Below are 20205 nucleotides of genomic sequence, written 5' to 3'. Positions count from 1 at the left end.
CAATGAATGAAGAGAAGGAGGAGAACCAATGTATTTAGAAATGGAATAATGTAAGAGAGAAGTTATGTTATAGAATGCCCGCTGAAAGTCCAAGCAACCTGAAGAGAAACCAGTAGTCTGCCATGGAACAGTCCTTGTATCGATCCATCCCCTTAAGACAGTGGTCCCAGCTCAGTTCACATCCAAAACTGGGGGAAGTTCTGCATATCGAGGAGAAAACAGCCAGCAAAATGGGGGAAGATGAGAATGTTGGAAAGCTTAGAAGACTTGTGGACAATCATCTGAATAACAACACAACCATATACGTAAGTTTAAGAGGAATATAGAAGTTGACTTTATCAAGTAAAGACTTTGAATCTTATCCACGTTATCATGTTTTTAATGGGAATCAGATCCAAATGGATCGCTAAATTTCTATGTTTAAAAATATCATGAGGTTTTAAGCATCAAACATAGGTGAGCCAATCACCCGCCCTACCAAACGGCCAGCAGCACCGCCCAGCACTGACCAGCAGCTCAAGGAAAATGAAAACAGTCACCGACATCTGAATGGAACTGAATAAACTAGAATTCAGCCACGTCAACTGCCAGAATCAAATGAACAAATAAAACAGAGTCAACTAGAAACCAGCAGACTTTGTAATGACTAAATGTTCTAAGATGAAGAAGCTACATTGAGAGAATGAATGCTGAACTCCATTGCATCCAACCTGCAGCGCCTACTAGTATTGGGAAGAGGCTGAAGGCTGCTGAGGACTACCGAGGTGAGGTGGGAATCGAGCACCGTGAGAGCGCTTAGATTTGAGTCGCTGACCATCGAAGTGAGAAGGTCACAACTGCGCCGCCCCAATTTTTATGGGGGCTGAAGACTACAAAACAGAGTAAATATTGGGAAGAATGTTTGAAATAAGCAGAAGAAGCCAAGAAAGAAGGAGGAGGATCACCTGATCTGGACTACAACAGGTTTGAGAAGAAGTCCTGATCAAGTGGGGAACGTGTGGAGCAGAGAAAGAACAGTTTTAACTGATGAGAAGCTTCAAACCAGTTGCTGGTAACTTGTTTGTTACAAATATTTTAATTAGTAATGAAGTCGTAATCATCAGTAGAACACACATCAGCTCGTATGGATCAAGAGAGCTGTTAGGAAAGAATAATGAAAGTAAAGAATAGAGAAAACAACGTTTTAGTGTTTTACTTAAAGTAAACTAAGAACATGAGAAGTTGAGACAAGTTTTAGATCAAAATGTGAATGAAACAGCCATGTTTGAAGGAATAGAACTCAACAGCAGTAAGTTGAATATATAAAATAATAAAATGGTTATCTACAAAATCAAGCTTAGTCTTAAGAATGTCCAAGTTTCACAGTATCTGAACCAAAAGTTAGGGGGTAAAGGAGCACTTTGAATTTAAGGATCAAAATAAATGTTTAAACGAAGCGCATCCTATATTGAAAACCAGACTTTAGTGAAAGAAGAAACATGTTCTAATACAACATGTCAAAGTATGTTGAGTCATAATCAAGTCAAATCAGTACTAAACTGTTGAGGTTAGCTTGATCCTACCTTCCATAACATAAACAATCAACCAAAACAAGCCTGAACTTATGTAATAAAGTTGTCTGTCGTGTTGTCAGCTCAAGACAGATAAACGTGGAACGTCGTTAGGGGGAAACGTAAACGTGTAGGGAAGAACCTGATTTGTTGAATGGAAGGTTCCAGAGAAACTGAAGAATGTAACAATCAACAGAGAAATGATGTTGAAGCCATTAAAGATCCAAGTTATTTGTGAGATTCAACAAAGAATGTGAACCAGTGGGGGAAGTTTAGTGGGGAAAGCAACTGTAGTAAGTTCCAGACAGAATGCTGGAACAACAGAAGACAAACAACAGAAGATCCAGTGAATCAGAAGAATCATGAGATCTGCCAGCATGAAAGTGAAGTGTGAACGAAACTGAGGCAGAGCATGTTCAAGTGTACAAAGTTAAGCTTTATCTCTAGTAATGTCACAAGTTCCATAGTATCCCGTTGAGCTGTCAAATGATCAACTGAAGTATCAGAACTTATATCAGGTGCTTTATATTCTTGAACATTGCTATTATATTTATTATTGTAAAACTGTCTAGGATGTAAAAAGAAGATCGCTTTCTAATGATATCCAACACTGATGTGATAATGTTATATCTGCTGCAAGAATGATCAAAGTGATAAGAGAAGATTTAATTGAAGAGAAACTCTGGATCACCGCATCATCGCGAGTCTCCAATGAATATTGTCACCACCGCAGGAAAGTGAGTAAATCATGAATATCTAGAATGATATATTCACGAATGACGTCAAACCAATATCTCAATAATGGGAATCGTGATTTACCGAGACAAATCAATTTATCAAAAAAACAGAATGATAAGACTAAAACTGGCTTCTGAGGATGCAACGAACGAGAATAACCCTACCGTGAGGTGATGTTTATGTTGATGTGTAATAATCCAACTGAGTCGCAACAACACAAAAACGATTAGACCTAATTAGAATTAAATGATGCTGCACCTCGCTACACAGTATCACATCTGGCAAAGTTTTGATCTTAATGTGGTAATGATTATCAACGATTTTACCATCCGCTTTGGTAAAGATAACAAAAATCAAGTAGACTATCATGCATAAACAAGCATCACTCAACAATGATAATGGGAGATCTATTCAGCAGGTATATGCTACCAAAACAAGATCTAACGCTTATAATCCGACAATGAAGGTAAACACACTATCAAAGAATCACATAATCAATACAAAGAGACCAACTGCAAAGAACTGCAATAGTAACACATAACGAATTATAACAAATATATAAATTTATCATGAAGAATGAATGAGACAGAGAGAAGATAAAACCACACTGCGATAAAACCATATCATGTATAAGATAATGTTATAATACAATGATGATGCTGACGAATATTCTATCAAATTCAATCAATTATCGTAGAGCTACTGAAGACTAGGAAGGAGACCGGAGGTTGCAGATTGCGATGTTGAATTGCAACGCCATGGGAGCTGACAGACCAAGGCTGTCCATTTATCAGATCCAGGAGGTGTATGTAGAACAATAGACCAAAGTAACAGGAATAAAGAGGATGTGAAGAAGAATGTTGAATGGATGAAGAATCCAAGAGAATGTGTTGATATTAAGATAGATGATATCCATTGAGAAGCACAAATACATGTATAGATAAAGAACTGGTAATACTGTAAACACCGCACAATAAGGCATTAAAGAAGAAACAAAAACAAAGTAACTTTATAATTGATGTTCAAAGATAATACTATAAATATATCAACTGCATAGAATGATGCTTTGTTATTTTGAAGGTGAAAAGATCAAAGTAGGACTAACAGAGAAAGCAGGAACATCTATCTCAAATCAAGCCACTTCACCTGCAATCAGATAAAAGTTCTATGATAAACATGAACCACAGACTCAGAAGTAGATCATGATTAAAAAGTGATTTTCACCATTTGTGTCAAGCTCGGGCACCGATCACTGATCTACTGAGCTGAATGGATTCGGTCACTGGTTGGTCGAGAGATAATGTCAGAACTGGACCTTACACTAAGGTACATTTTTACAGGTTTGGAAACAGAAGGCGCTGTAATTTGGCCTGCCTGAAATATTTTTTTTGTACATATTTTTTTTTAGCATTTATTAACTAGGTGTTTATAAGAACAGTTCTTATTTGAACATTTTTACTAGAACAGGGCGCCTGTTCAGCAATTATAGATTTGTGAGCCTTTAGCCACCTTTATCTGCCCAACGCTTAACCACTAGCTACCCTGTCGCCTCAATATGTGATAAAGAGTTGGACTAATTAGCTTTGAAAAAAGCAGAATATAAAACTAATTGATAATGAGTTGAATGAGATGAGATCATTGATGATGAGATTGGTCTCAAAGACTTTGTTCCATCATCACTGTGCAAGAAATAAATGATGAATCATCATAAAGTTTTAGACTGAAATCACACTAGGTTGAATATCACTGCACCTGGGACAAACACCATATGTTACTATGCAGAGATAAATTAGCAAAGTTTGATAACTACACAACACTACAACATCTGGGCTATTATTCAAAAAGTTGCAGCTTACTTACTTGATCGTGAAGAGGCAGCAAATGATGAGGTCGTGAGATCACATGTCGAGGTATCAAAGAAACTGTGAATTTCAAAAGAACAAGTGCTGAGGGCTGACGTTATTAAACTTTGTTTAGTTCACGAATATGTCAAAGAGAAGAACGCAGAAATGAACTATCGTTATCTTAAATAATGAGCAAAGGTATCAAATCATCTTATAAAGTATATCGAGCAAATGAGTTCGGAAGAAGCGTCTGAAAACATATCTTCCATCCGCTTTTTATATCAAAGTTCATATCTTGGGAAATGCGTTGAGCAGTTCAAGACATCACGTATGGTATCAGAGAAACGCAGTGTAACCACATCAGATCGCAAATACCAAAGCCATTGTACCAAGCACTATCCATATCGTTATCGTTCGTGGTCAAAGAATAAACGGTATACTGATATTAGAGTGAGCGAAGTCAAGCCAGAGGTCTGTCGCTAGAAGTTCCAGCTTCGTGTTGGGAATGTGAGCGATCATCTAAAGTCTTAACATAGTTGTAGAGCACAGGGAGTATATTGTTAAATAAATACTTTAAACATGAACTTATTGATATTTAAACTTCCACGCTGATGAATTAATTTAAAAAGATGATTCATGACAGATGTACATATATTGATCATGATAAGATCATAGAATCGCCTTATCAATATAATTGTTTATTATTTTTTATTAGAATGCAAGAGTTAACTGTATTGCGATATGAAGAATATATGATAAAGATTAAAAACAACTTAGAGCATACATCATGTTACTTTATCATTTCAACGATGTACAGAAGTGTTAAGTAAAGGTTATAAAGTAATCGTTGAGTCAACAAAGTAGTAATGTAAGGCTGGTAATAACAATTAGTGAGACTTTCTCCAATGAAGCATGTTCAAGACGCCTGAGACCTAAAGAAAAACATACCATAAAGAATAAAACATGTCAAGTCATCATGCAGTGGCTTTCACCACAGATATACCTTGTACTCATCACAACAATAAAAATTATTTTTCCATAGAGATCAAAGTTAAATCTTCGCTCAGAAATGTTTCTTATTTATGGATCGAGTCGTATCACTATACTATCAATAGTATTTGATTGCTATAATGTATGAGTATTTTAATCACTATTTAGACTAATGTATCAGATTCTGTCAATATCAATATATTCATTTTTTAATCACAGTACTACATCTGTCAAGAATATGTAATGAGTGCACCTTATCTTAAGAATATAATATTTCTGTTTACTGAATAATACTATACTTATCACTGATATGTTCATCTTCTTAATCATTATATTATCTTTCTTCACGAATCATAAGAGAATCATAAATTCACTCTTGAATACAAAATAATGATTAACTAATATTCGATCAGTTTTATTATAAATACTTAATATTCATATAATCTAATATACTTTAATCCTGTTTAATATATATATCATCACTTTAATCTAGAATTTAACGACTCTGCTCAATACACTATCTGTCATTATCAATAGAGTATCATGATTGTCAATGATTAGTATCATTTCTTCCTGATTCATACATTAGTTTTCGTCATCATATCACGCTTTTACTCATATAAGAAATATTTCATTTTTATAGTTTCCATCAATACACTTCGATCTTTTTCCCTCATCATGCAGAGAACATCTTCACATTCTATATCGATACCATTTTCTTATGGTAGATTTAATAATATAATTTTCAAATGATCATAATGATTTATTAAATAATTTTTAAATAATATACTGTGATCTTAGTTTGACATCTAATGTGTCTTTTCATATTTCTTTAATCATAATACTGATACCTGAATTTTAGTTGTATTTAATAGTTCAATTTTAGTTTTATCAATAAGAAATATAATTTCTATCTTTCTTATCTGTGAATACACAGCATCTTATTCTTTCATAACCATATTATGGTAATACTATTTATAATGCACAGAACTTTACTTTTTTCAATTCAGATAATTATTTACATATCGACATATCGATCCTTCTTCATCATATTTGATAATTTTATCTTTTAATTTTGGTAGCATCGTCTTCCTCATCTGAATATAACATCTAATGATTTGTGAAGATTTGTAATCAACGATTTTCGATAATAAACTTTATTTCTTCCTCGATCTAATAACATTCTGTTTTCCTTCACCTAATAACTACCTTCAGATTTATATTTATTTTACTTCGTGATTCAACAGAATATCATCCATTCGACATTTATTGAACTTTATCTTTTCAATTTGATTACAAAGAAACTGAATCACTTTGATCATTATTATCGTCCAGCATCAAAGTTCAGCTTTACTTTACAGAACAACGTATCTCTTATAACAGTAAATAAGCTTTTTCCATAAATGCTTTACCAGATCGTAAGCCTGATCAAAATCATTAATCGTTAATAATGCCGTCGTACAAAATATTTTTTTATTGACAAAATGGCACCAGAGTTATCAATAAATGAAATACTTTAATCTTTCAACACCAAACAAAAGAATTTTTTCAATAATGAAAAATAAATACTTTCTGAATGTATAAAACATTTCTTCTAACTAAGCTATAACAGCTTTGTATCACACAATCTATTTGAGATCACATGTAATTTATCTTTCATAATAACACATGTTTCATCCTTCTTTTATCCAATGTATACCTGAATTGTAGTCTGAATATAAGACAAATCTTCATCCCGTATCTGAAAGTAGGTGGAGCCGAATGGTAAGGAAGAGGAAGTTAAATGCTCAACCACCAAGGTGTAGAATGATTTTTTGATGTTTATGCCATGCCCAGCAGAGGCATTGTTTGTACGAATGATAAGACGCCACAACAGAGCAAAACGAACTAGAAAAGCCGTAGGTAATTTTGAGCAAGAGAACATGTAAACAACAAAGTGTCTGTTGCAAAGGAGTATTTATCAATCAACCCAAACTTGTACAGGGGGTGAAATCTGAAGGTGGAGCTGAACTAAACATGAGAATATCCTAAAGGAAACAACATGTTATGCTGGTCAAATTTCATGTAAGGTGAGTGTAAGTGAGAAGGAGCATAGAAAACAGTAAACAAGTTTTGTAAATTGAAAGCCCCTGTCCTGAAAGTGTGGAGAAGCATCGCAAGCTTAAGAATGAGGTTGAGTAATCTGAATCCGGAAATAAGCATCGTTAACAGAATAAGTTTGATGTGTAGAAGAATAAATAAAGCAAAGGAACACATCCAAATGAGAAGAAAATGAGCAGACAAAACTAGAGGTGACATCAAGACTGAGTGCAGAGAGAGAAGAACCTACAGGAACGGGCCACCGCCTTGATGTTGGTTGAGAACGACAGGGTGTTGTCCAGGATCACGCCAAGGTTCTTGGCGCTCTGGGGAGGAGGACACAATGGAGTTGTCAACCGTGATGGCGAGATCATGGAACGGGCAGTCCTTCCTCTCGGGAGGAAGAGCAGCCCGTCTTGCCGAGGTTCAGCTTGAGGTGGTGATCCGTCATCCACACTGATATGTCTGCCAGACATGCAGATGCGATTCGCCACCTGGTCAGAAGGGGGAAAGGAGAAGATTAGTTGTGTGTCGTCTGCATAGCAAATGATAGGAGACCATGTGAGGTTATGACAGAGCCAAGTGACTTGGTGTATAGCGAGAATAGGAGAGGGCCTAGAACAGAGCCCTGGGGGACACCAGTGGTGAGAGCGCGTGGTGAGGAGACAGATTCTCGCCACGCCACCTGGTAGGAGCGACCTGTCAGGTAGGACGCAACTAAGCGTGGGCCGCGCCGGAGATGCCCAACTCGGGAGAGGGTGGAGAGGAGGATCTGATGGTTCACAGTATCGAAGGCAGCCGATAGATCTAGAAGGATGAGAGGTGAGGAGAGAGAGTTAGCTTTAGCAGTGCGGAGCGCCTCCGCACAGAGGAGAGCAGTCCCAGTTGAATGACTAGTCTTGAAACCTGACTGATTTGGATCAAGAAGGTCATTCAGAGAGAGATAGCGGGAGAGCTGGCCAAGGACGGCACGCTCAAGAGTTTTGGAGAGAAAAGAAAGAAGGGATACTGGTCTGTAATTGTTGACATCGGAGGGATCGAGTGTAGGTTTTTTCAGAAGGGGTGCAACTCTCGCTCTCTTGAAGACGGAAGGGACGTAGCCAGCGGTCAGGGATGAGTTGATGAGCGAGGTGAGGTAAGGGAGAAGGTCTCCGGAAATGGTCTGGAGAAGAGAGGAGGGGATAGGGTCAAGCGGGCAGGTTGTTAGGCGGCCGGCCGTCACAAGACGCGAGATTTCATCTGGAGAGAGAGGGGAGAAAGAGGTCAGAGCACACGGTAGGGCAGTGTGAGCAGAACCAGTGGTGCCGCTTGACTTAGCAAACGAGGACTGATGTCGCTCCGACCTTCTTTTCAAAATGGTTGACGGAGTCATCTGCAGAGAGGGAGGAGGGGAGGGGAGGAGGATTCAGGAGGGGAGGAGAAAATAAGAATGATTTTCCTGAAGAAGATGATGATAGAATTTGATAAGGTGAGAGTGGGTTTGCAGCAGAGAGTGAGGGGAGGAAGCACCAGAGAGAGAGGCAGAAAACGATGTCCCAGAGATGAAATGCCCATCTGCTGTCAGCCTGGGAGCCTACTGAGGGAGCCCGAGAATGAGTCATCGAGCCACTGAGCGGGGAGGGGAGACCGAGCCGGCCTGGAGGATAGGGGACATAGAGAGTCAAAGGATGGCAGAGAGGAGGAGAGGAGGGTTGAGGAGGCAGAATCAGGAGATAGGTTGGAAGGTCGGAGCAGAGGGAAGAGATGATAGGATGGAAGAGCAGAGAGACACAGAGTGAAAGCAAGAGCTGTTATCATCTGAAGAGGGTAAGAAGAGAGTGACAGAGAAGAGAATGGGAATACTGAGACTTAGAAGGAGATTGTAAATGATGACAAGAACACACACCAGAGGAGGTGCTGACTGCCCAGGACACAGAGGTGTAAAGAGCAAGAGGCTGCTAGGAGATGTTGAACATGAGAATATCAAATATGATTTGGAGGTTAAAAGTTTTTGAATATGAGAATCATCAGAAAGATGTGAGCTAGCATCAAAACCAGCTGAATGATGAATCTGAGGAACTCTTAGAGGCACAATAATAATGACAGATACAGTCAAAGACAACCACACTGCAAGAATCAACACTATGAGGGACAAAGAAGAGAGTCATCACAGAGAGATCCTGTCATCACTATCAGAAGTCTGGGTATGAGACACAAAATGACTAGACATGTGGGGGAGAAGGTCAGCAGACTGATGCCCACCATGCTACATATTTCTTCGAAAAAGGAACTAGGAGGGAGGCATAGGTTGAGATGAACCCTGCTTGTTGGCTGCAGATCGGAGTTCCAGAGGCGAATGGAGGACCTTGAACTCCACGTGGGTCGTATGCCGCTTTTGGGACCACTAGATTAGGTGATGCGCCACGTAGGTGGAGCAGTTAGGTGGCCTGTGCAGATAGAGAAATAGAGACAGACATAGTTGACAGGCTATAGAAGAGGCTACGCCACTAAAAGTAGATTGAAAATGAAGGGTGACTATGACGCTCCTAATGTTCAGAGTTAAGTTTACTTAGCAAGAATCTTGATGACTAAAATGATTAAAATGGATACAGTACTGCCGAAGTAGACTAGCTGGCAGTGGTTGCGAAGTGGTTGACACTACACTAATCAAGTCGTTCGAGTGCAATAGTTTTGTTGTGCCGTTATTCGGGGTTGTTGGCCAGCTAGCAGTGCTGATTACGCGACGCTGCTGCTAAAAGAACGCACAATAGTTGGCTAGCTAACTTAGAAAATCGTCGATTACACAATTATCTTTGATACAAAGACTGCTATGTAGCTAGCTAAGAAGAAATTGCTAAGATTGTGACAAATCAAACCCAAGTAAAGCAGTAATGAAATGTACGAAAAAACTACTGTCTTATACACAGTGTAAGGGATAAGAAATATGTACATAAGGATATATGAATGAGTGATGGTACAGAGCAGCATACAGTAGATGGTATCGAGTACAGTATATACATATCAGATGAGTGTGTAGACAAAGTAAACAAAGTGGCATAGTTAAAGTGGCTAGTGATACATGTGTTACATAAGGATGCAGTCGATGATGTAGAGTACAGTATATACATATGCATATGAGATGAATAATGTAGGTAAGTAACATTATATAAGGTAGCATTGTTTAAAGTGGCTAGTGATATATTTACATCATTTCCATCACCCATTATTAAAATGGCTGGAGTTGGGTCAGTGTCAATGACAGTGTGTTGGCAGCAGCCACCAGTGTTAGTGGTGGCTGTTTAACAGTCTGATGGCCTTGAGATAGAAGCTGTTTTTCAGTCTCCTGTCCCAGCTTTGATGCACCTGTACTGACCCTCGCCTTCTGGATGATAGCGGGGGTGAACAGGCAGTGGTTCGGGTGGTTGATGTCCTTGATGATCTTTATGGCCTTCCTGTAACAACGGGTGGTGTAGGTGTCTGGAGGGCAGGTGAAGTTTTGCCCCCGGTGATGCGTTGTGCAGTCCTCACTACCCTCTGGGAGAGCCTGGCGGTTGAGGGGCGGTAGCACGTTGCTCGGGCCGGCGTGATGACAGCCCGCCAGGATGCTCTCGATGCCTGTGTGCATCTGCAGAAGTCTGTGAGTGCTTTTGGCGACGTAGCCACATTTCTTCAGCCTCCTGAGGCTGAACGAGGCGTCTCTGTGCGCCATCACGGCAGCTGTCGGTGTGGAGTGGACCAATTCAGTCAGACTGTGATGTATGCCGAGGAACTTAAAACTAGCTACCCTCTCCCACTACTGTTCCATCGAGGGGTCCCTGTGTTGCCGCACTGGGGCCTGTGGGCCTCCAGCTCAGGCCTAACCAGCTTGCTAGGGACTTTTCTCTCCAGGTTCACCACTCAGAAGTGATTTTCATTGTTGCAAAGGTTTGTAACCATTTCCTCGGTGGTTGCAGAATTTAACGTCTCTTTTCTGGATTTGATCATTGCTGTATTACCCAATTGCTCTGCATGCATTATTTGGTGTTACCTTTGCAAATATAGAGTGATATTTTTTTGCTGAATTCTGCATGCAGAGTCTCAATGAGCAGACCTACTCAACCATAAAGGGCAATGGGTTCTTTAACTTATTCAAGATCTTCACAGATCAATTTTTTAGAGGTTGAATTTTATGCTTTTCGATGGCACAACTGCCTCTAAAATTATGCTACTTATTTTATGTTAATACATAAGGCAAAAGAAGATTGGATATGTTAAAATCAGAAATGAATATTTGAATAACGATTTGAGGAATGACTGTACTGAATAATCTACCAAATAGTTACAAAAAGAATTCACAGGATTACAGGCGAATCACGAAGTGGAATGATTTGCGAATCGATCGACCAAATGTTAAAGCCCAAGATGAATGAAGAATGAATACTGTAATATAGTAATATAAGTAATATGATAATACATGATATGAAGTTCAGCATCTTCTACATTCAGGAGAAATCAAGTAAATTAGAGTCCCAATGATGCTTTGTGAACAAATGAAGATATGATCTAGTTTGCTATTGATTACCCAGGGGGGTAGGAGAATTGTTGTTTAGAAAACTGATTTCAAATACAGCCAGTAAGGAAAGTAGAAGATTGAAGTTAAATGTATGCCATAACAAAGGAAAATGAAACACCCTGACATGTCGGTGGATCAACAACAAAGACAAAGCAGAAGAGAGGTGATATCAACTGAAATTTGGTCTTCCAATTTTCTGCCTCTGAGAATAACTATTCAAGAGTATCAAATTCACAACGAACGTCAGTTTACCTTAAATATGATCTGCCACATCGTTCCTTCAGAAACACCAGGCGCAAACAATGCTTTCCTTGAAAAGCTACATCATAGAGCAAATCCAGGTTATATGAGAGCTGAGTGTACCAATTGACAGCCATTGTGTTGAATGAACCGTATCATGAAGTTATACTTGCAAATTATTTACAGTACAGAATAACAAAGTATGTAACATGTAGAGAAACCAAACATGTAACAGCAAATGAATGAGAACGCATGGTATGCAACAGTAATAGAAGTCAGAAGTATTTCACGTTAGAGGGTTTAGAAGAACACAATTAGAGAAGTGGTGGTCTAGCAACAGAAATGTGAACTGAGCAAGAAACGTAACACACATAGAAGCCCAAAGGGAACAGTGGAAATACCAAAAATGCCCAGAATGTGTGGTCATAGTAAAGAAGAAATGGAACACAGCATACACAGAAGTCGTATGTGCATTGCAATATTAGAGTTGTATGTTATCTATTTGTTTATAGAGCAAAAAGTATCACATACATCATAGTGAGGAAAACAATAACGAGCACACATGAGAAGGTAAAGTAATAATTATTTATCGAGAAGAACTTATATATCAAAACAGTTCAACAAATATGTTAGAAAGCAATTGTTTTATAATCCACTGGATAAAATCATGTAAAACATAAATCAACTGAACTGAATAACGTAAATGTATTAGAAAGTATGTCAGAAGATCTTGACCAAATGTCCACAAATATGCTTTTCATGGTAAGAACTGATAAACTATTATGTATTCCCACCAACTATTATTTACTATTATTTAAAGTAAATAATAGTATTTGTTAAAATAAATAAGGAGAAACATTCAAATTTGAGTTTATCCATTGATAAATGGAACTTAAAAAGAACGTAAAAAGTTATTGAGGTGGTTTAAAAGTATTTGATCAAAATTAAAAAACATAGAGTGATTTTTGCATAGTTTCATATTACAATGAAATACTATCATAAGGTAGATGATAATGTCAGACAATACAGCAAACCTATGTCAGATTTCAGAAAAGTTTACGAAAACAACCATGCAATAATCTAAGACGGAGTTTCAGAACAGTAGCTCAACAGAAAAACAGTAACAAACATAAACAAATTAGCCAAATATGTAAGAAAATCCAGAAAAGTACATAGATAATGTTTCTTCACTTTGAGGAACTTCACTAGATAACTAGAACTGAATATCATAATAGAAGAATGTTGATTGAGTTTTAGTTGTCCATGAGCTATGTCTGCCAATTAGCTACTGATTAGCCTGCTGGTAACAATTCCAAAGTCAAGAAGCATGTCCACTATAACATGATTTAAATATCCAAAAGTTCAATACATTGCAAGTAGAAATGATGTCATGATTTGAAACAAATATTTGTAGACCAGCATGTTCAACAGGATTGAAGGATTGGAGATAACAAAGGAATATGAAACCTAACAAAGTAGTATTAATGTTATCACGAATAGCTTCATCCCTTCAGTATTATTTCCCAAGTTCAATAAAACAATGTACTATCAGAAGATAAATATAAATAAGAATAAACAACATGGAATCAGTATAATAGTAATAATGCTTTATAATATATTAATAGCAACTGATAACCATGAGCTGGTCAGTTTATAATGGGCACCTTTCATCCAAGTTACCTAATACTGCCTGTGTTACAATGCTATTTTGCTGTGAATATCACAACCACTGTTTTCACCAATTATGATTCTAGCTTTGAAGGCATATTTTATAAATGACTTTTGACACCACCATTATCATTGATTAAAAATATAAAGCAGTTTGAATTCTTGTACAACCTGGTAACACTTAAAAATTCAACCGCTATTGATTTCTCACTGATTGTTTCCTCCTCCCCAGACATGCAGTAGCATTTACAGTCAGCTTGCTGTGGAAATGCCCCATGCTCTTCATCATCGACCACAGCTTTCTGACAGCTGAGCTTCATCCACTGTAGTGAGTGTGCTGTCTGTTTACAGCTGAGCTCATCACTGTAGTGGAGGTATGTCAGTTACAGCTGAGCTCTGGTCCCACCAGCAGGCATGGTGTTCATTAATGTTTCCATCCCACTGTAGTGAGGCAGGCTAGTTACAGCTGAGCTCTATTCCATCAGAGTGGAGGTTCAAGGACAGCTGAGTTTCATCCCAATTTGTAGGTGAGGTATGTTTGCTGATAGTTGAGCTTGTCCCACTGCAGTGAGGGTATGTCATTAATGAAGCTGAGCTTCATCCTGTAATGTAGTGAGGTATGTCCATTGGCAGCCGAGCCTATATCCTACTGGGAGTGAGGTATGTTTATTGGCAGCTGAGTCACATTCCACCAGGAGTAGTGCAAGGTTGTGGAGCCACATGAGCTCATCCCACTGTGGTAGGGAGGCGGGTGTTACATGGCAGCTGAGCCCATCCCACTGGGGGTGTGAGGCATGTTTATTACAGCTGGTTTCATCCCACTGTAGCAGGGTATGGTTATTACAGCTGAACCCTATCCACCAGTGAGGTGTTTATTACAGCTGAGCCTCTATCCAATTTTCAGAGGAGGAAGGTTAATAAGAGCTGAGCTCATCCCCACTGTGGGAAGAGTATGTTTATTACAGCTGAGTTTCATCCCACTGTAGTAGAAGTATGTTATTAAGGAAGGATTTCATCCCACCGTGTGAGGTATGTTTATCACAGCTGCTTCCCCATCCACTGCAGTGAGGTGAAGGTTGATTAGCTTTGTTTCATCCCCACTGTAGTAGAGGTATGTTTATTGCAGCTGAGCTCTATCCCACTGTAGTGAGGTATGTTGTCACAGTTTGTGTCATCCCACTGTGAGTGGAGGTATGTTTATTACAGCTGAGCTTCTCTATCCTACTGTAGTGAGGTATGTTTATTACATTGTTTCCATCCCACTGTAGTGGATATGTCAGAGATTGAGTTTGAGCTTCATCTCACTGTAGGAGGTAGATGTTGATAATAGCTCTATCTCACTGTAGTGAGGTATGTTTACACAGCTGAGCTCTGTCCCACTGTAGTGAGGTATATTTATTACAGCTGAGCCCTTCTATCCCACTGTGTGAGGTATGTTTACTACAGCTGAGCTCTATCCACGTAGTGAGGCATGTTTATTACATGAGCTCATCCTTCACTGTAGCAGGCAGTGTTTCTTGTCACAGCTGATTTCATCCCACTGTAGTGAGGGGTTTATTACAGCTTTGAGCCCATCCCACTGTGAGTGGAGGTAGTTAAGCCATTGGCAGCTGAGCCTATCCCACTGTGTGAGGTATGCTTATTGTAGCTTGTTTCCTATTCCACTGTAGTGAGGTGAGCCATACAGCTGAGCTCTATCCCACTGCAGTGAGGTATGTTTATTACAGCTTGAGCCTCTGTCCCACTGCAGGAGGAGCAGAAGGAGCTCATCCCACTGTAGGGAGGTATGTTTGTTACAGCTGAGCTCTGTCCCACCTCAAGAGGTATGTTTATTACAGCTGAGCTCTATCCCACTGTAGGGTGAGGTATGTTCATTACTGCTGAGCTTCATCCCCACTGTGAGGGAGGTATGTTTACAGAGCTGAGCTCTATCCCACTGTAGTGAGGTATGTTTATTACAGCTGAGCCTTATCCTTAACTGTGTGAGGTATGTTTATTACAGTTGAGCTCTGTCCCACTGTAGAGGTATAAGCGTATTATAGCTGTTTCATCCACTGTAGTGAGGTATGCTTTCTGTTACAGCTGAGCTCTTTAACTCACTGTAGGAGGTGGTTTATTAAGAAGCAGCTCATCCACTGTAGTGAGGGGGGCGTTGATATAGCTGAGCTCGCCATCCATCACTGTAGTGAGGTATGTTTATTACAGCTGAGCTCTATCCCACTGGGTAGGAGGTGTTGCTGGATACAGCTGAGCCTGACCACCAGAGGAGGTATGCTGGCCACAGCTGAGTCTCTATCCCACTGTAGTGAGGTATGTTTATTACAGGCTTGAGCTCCTCGTCCCACCAGTGGTAGGGTAGGTTTACAACAGCTGGGCTCTGCATTCCACTGTAGTGAGGGCATGTTTATTACAGCTGAGCTCTATCCCACTGTAGTGAGGTATGTTTATTACAGCTGAGCTCTGTCCCACTGTAGTGAGGTAAGTTTATTACAGCTGAGCTTCCATCCCACTGTAGTGAGGTATGTTTATTACAGCTGAGCTCTGTCCCACTGTAGTGAGCGCATGTTTTATTATGAGCTGATTTCATCCTCATCAGGGTGAGGTGCTATTACAGCTGAGCTCTATCCCACTGTAGCGAGGCATGTTTATTGGTAATGAACTATCCACTGTAGTGAGGAAAGCTGCTAGTTATTGAGCCTCTATCCCACTGTAGTGAGGTATGCTTATTAAGAAGGAGCCTATCCCACTGTAGTGAGGTAGTATATTACAGTTGAGCCTATCCCCCACTGTAGAGGTAGTTGCCACAGTGAGCTTGAGTCTCCACTACTGTAGGAGGGGTGTTTGACACAGCTGAGCCTCTAATCCTCACCAGGTGAGGTATGCTTGCTACAGCTGAGCTTCTGTCCCACTGTATGGGAAGGTTTATTACAGCTGAGCTCTATCCCCACTGCAGTGAGGGTATGTTTATTACAGCTGAGCTCTGTCCCACTGTAGTGAGGTATGTTTATTACAGCTGAGCTCTATCCTACTGTAGTGAGGCATGTTCATTACAGCTGAGCTCTATCCCACTGTAGTGAGGTATGTTTTATTAAGAAGATTCTATCTTGTCAGAAGAGAAAGATGGTTTATTACAGCTGAGCTCTATCCCACTGTAGTGAGGAGGTTATTACAGCTGAGTTTGTCCACTGTAGTGAGGTATGTTTATTACGAGCTGGAGCTCTCATCCCACTCTGTAGTGAGGTATGTTTATTACAGCTGAGCTCTATCCCATCTGTAGTAGTGCTGTTTATTACAGCTGAGCTCTGTCCCACTGTAGTGAGGTATGTTTATTAACAGCGGAGCTCTATCCCACTGTAGTGAGTGTATGTTTATTACAGCTGAGCTCTATCCTCACTGTAGTGAGGTATGTTTGCTTACAGCTGGAGCTCTGTCCACTGTAGTGAGGTAGTGTTTTGATTACAGCTGAGGCTCTGTCCTACCTGTAGTGAGGTATGTTTATTACAGCTGAGCTCTATCCCACTGTAGTGAGGTATGTTTATTACAGCTGAAGCTCTGTCCCACTGTAGTGAGGTATGTTTATTACAGCTGAGCTCTATTCCACTGTAGTGAGGCTCATGTTTATTGCTGGCTGAGCTCTGGCCCTGTAGTGAGGTATGTTTATTACAGCTGAGCTCTGTCCTCACTCTGTAGTGAGGGGTGTGTCATTATTCACAGCTGAAACTTCTATCCCACTGCAGTGAGGCTATGTTTATTACAGCTGAGCTCTGTCCCACTGTGGGTGAGGGTATGTGCTAGCAGCTGAGTCTTTATCCCACTGTAGTGAGGTATGTTTATTACAGCTGAGCTCTATCCCACTGTGAGTGAGGGTATGTTTATTACAGCTGAGCTCTATCCCACTGTAGTGAGGTATGTTTATTACAGCTGAGCCTCTATCCCACTGTAGTGAGGTATGTTTATTACAGCTGAGCTCTATCCCACTGTAGTGAGGTATGTTTATTACAGCTGAGCTCTATCCCACTGTAGTGAGGTATGTTTATTACAGCTGAGCTCTGTCCCACTGTAGTGAGGTATGTTTATTACAGCTGAGCTCTATCCCACTGTAGTGAGGCATGTTTATTACAGCTGAGCTCTATCCCACTGTAGTGAGGTATGCTTATTGCAGCTGGAGCTCTATCCCACTGTAGTGAGGTATGTTTGTACAGCTGAGCTCTGTCCCACTGTAGTGAGGTATGTTTATTACAGCTGGGCTCTATCCCACTGTAGTGGAGGTATGTTTATTACAGCTGAGCTCTGTCCCACTGTAGTGAGGGTATGTTTATTACAGCTGAGGCTCTATCCCACTGTAGTGAGGTATGTTTATTACAGCTGAGCTCTATCCCACTGTAGTGAGGTATGTTTATTACAGCTGAGCTCTATCCACTGTAAGTGAGGTATGTTTATTAAGCTGAGCTCTATCCCACTGTAGTGAGGTATGTTTATTACAGCTGAGCTCTGTCCCACTGTAGTGAGGTATGTTTATTACAGCTGAGCTCTATCCCACTGTAGTGAGGTATGTTTATTGCAATGGGCTCTGTCCCACTGTGAGTGAGGTATGTTTTATTACAATGAGGCTCTATCCACTGTGGTGAGGTAATATTTCATTACAGCTGGGCTCTATCCCACTGTAATTAATTAATATTTATTACAGCTGAGCTCTATCCCACTGTAGTGAGGTATGTTTATTACAGCTGAGCTCTATCCCACTGTAGTGAGGTATGTTTATTACAGCTGAGCTCTATCCCACTGTAGTGAGGTATGTTTTATTACAGCTGAGCTCTATCCCACTGTAGTGAGGTATGTTTATTACAGCTGAGCTCTATCCCACTGTAGTGAGGGTATGTTTATTGCAATGAGCTCTATCCCACTGTAGTGAGGTATGTTTATTACAGCTGAGCTCTATCCTGTAGTGAGGTATGTTTATTACAGCTGAGCTCTATCCACTGTAGTGAGGTATGTTTTATTACAGCTGAGCTCTATCCACTGTAGTGGGTATGTTTATTACAGCTGAGCTCTATCCCACTGTAGTGAGGTATGTTTATTACAGCTGAGCTCTATCCACTGTAGTGAGGTATGTTTATTACAGCTGAGCTCTATCCACTGTAGTGAGGTATGTTTATTACAGCTGAGCTCTGTCCCTGTAGTGAGGGTATGTTTTATTACAGCTGAGCTCTGTCACTGTAGTGAGGTATGTTTTATTACAGCTGAGCTCTATCCCACTGTAGTGAGGTATGTTTATTACAGCTGAGCTCTATCCCTGTAGTGAGGTATGTTTATTACAGCTGAGCTCTATCACTGTAGTGAGGTATGTTTATTACAGCTGAGGCTCTATCCCACTGTGATGAGGTATGTTTATTACAGCTGGGCTCTATCCCACTGTAGTGGTCTAATGTTTATTACAATGGAGCTCTATCACTGTAGTGAGGGTATGTTTATTACAATGAGCTCTATCCACTGTGATGAGGTATGTTTTATTACAGCTGGGCTCTATCCCACTGTAGTGAGGTCATGTTTATTTTTGACTGAGCTCTATCCCACTGTAGTGAGGTATGTTTATTACAGCTGAGCTCTATCCCACTGTAGTGAGGTATGTTTTATTACAGCTGGGCTCTATCCACTGTAGTGAGGTATGTTTATTACAGCTGAGCTCTATCACTGTAGTGAGGTATGTTTATTGCAGCTGAGCTCTGTCCACTGTGGTGAGGTATGTTTATTACAGCTGGGCTCTGTCCCACTGTAGTGAGGTATGTTTATTACAGCTGGGCTCTATCCACTGTAGTGAGATGTTTCTTGCACAGCTGGCTCTATTCCACTGTAGTGAGGTATGTTTATTACCCAGCTGGGCTCTATCCCACTGTAATGAGGTATGTTTATTACAGCTGAGCTCTATCCCACTGTAGTGAGGTATGTTTATTACAGCTGAGCTCTATCCCACTGTAATGAGGTATGTTTTATTACAGCTGAGCTCTATCCCACTGTAGTGAGGTATGTTTATTACAGCTGAGCTCTGTCCTGTAGTGAGGTATGTTTATTACAGCTGAGCTCTATCCCACTGTAGTGAGGTATGTTTATTACAGCTGAGCTCTATCCCACTGTAGTGAGGTATGTTTATTACAGCTGAGCTCTATCCCACTGTAGTGAGGTATGTTTATTACAGCTGAGCTCTATCCCACTGTAGTGAGGTATGTTTATTACAGCTGAGCTCTATCCCACTGTAGTGAGGTATGTTTATTACAGCTGAGCTCTATCCCACTGTAGTGAGGTATGTTTATTACAGCTGAGCTCTATCCCACTGTAGTGAGAAGTATGTTTATTACAGCTGAGCTCTATTCCACTGTAGTGAGGTATGTTTATTACAGCTGAGCTCTATCCCACTGTAGTGAGGTATGTTTATTACAGCTGAGCTCTGTCCCACTGTAGTGAGGTATGTTTATTACAGCTGAGCTCTATCCCACTGTAGTGAGGTATGTTTATTACAGCTGAGCTCTGTCCCACTGTAGTGAGGTATGTTTATTACAGCTGAGCTCTG

The 20205-nt window shown here is 40.0% G+C and overlaps 1 protein-coding gene across 1 annotated transcript in view; it reads left to right on the top strand.

Annotated features, from left to right (window-relative positions):
* Positions 1 to 20205, top strand: part of LOC123990438 (solute carrier family 22 member 13-like) — a 60638-nt gene that overhangs the window by 36524 nt on the left and 3909 nt on the right. The window contains exons 6-7 of the mRNA XM_046290977.1: positions 10840 to 10903; positions 16054 to 16078. Of these exons, the coding sequence (XP_046146933.1) occupies positions 10840 to 10903; positions 16054 to 16078 (89 nt within the window). The remainder of the gene's footprint in view (positions 1 to 10839; positions 10904 to 16053; positions 16079 to 20205) is intronic.

This window comes from Oncorhynchus gorbuscha, linkage group LG12, assembly GCF_021184085.1.
Source record: "Oncorhynchus gorbuscha isolate QuinsamMale2020 ecotype Even-year linkage group LG12, OgorEven_v1.0, whole genome shotgun sequence".
Lineage (NCBI taxonomy): Eukaryota > Metazoa > Chordata > Actinopteri > Salmoniformes > Salmonidae > Oncorhynchus > Oncorhynchus gorbuscha.
Note: the sequence above shows the minus strand (reverse complement) of the source record. Positions and strands in the feature narration are given on the sequence as shown.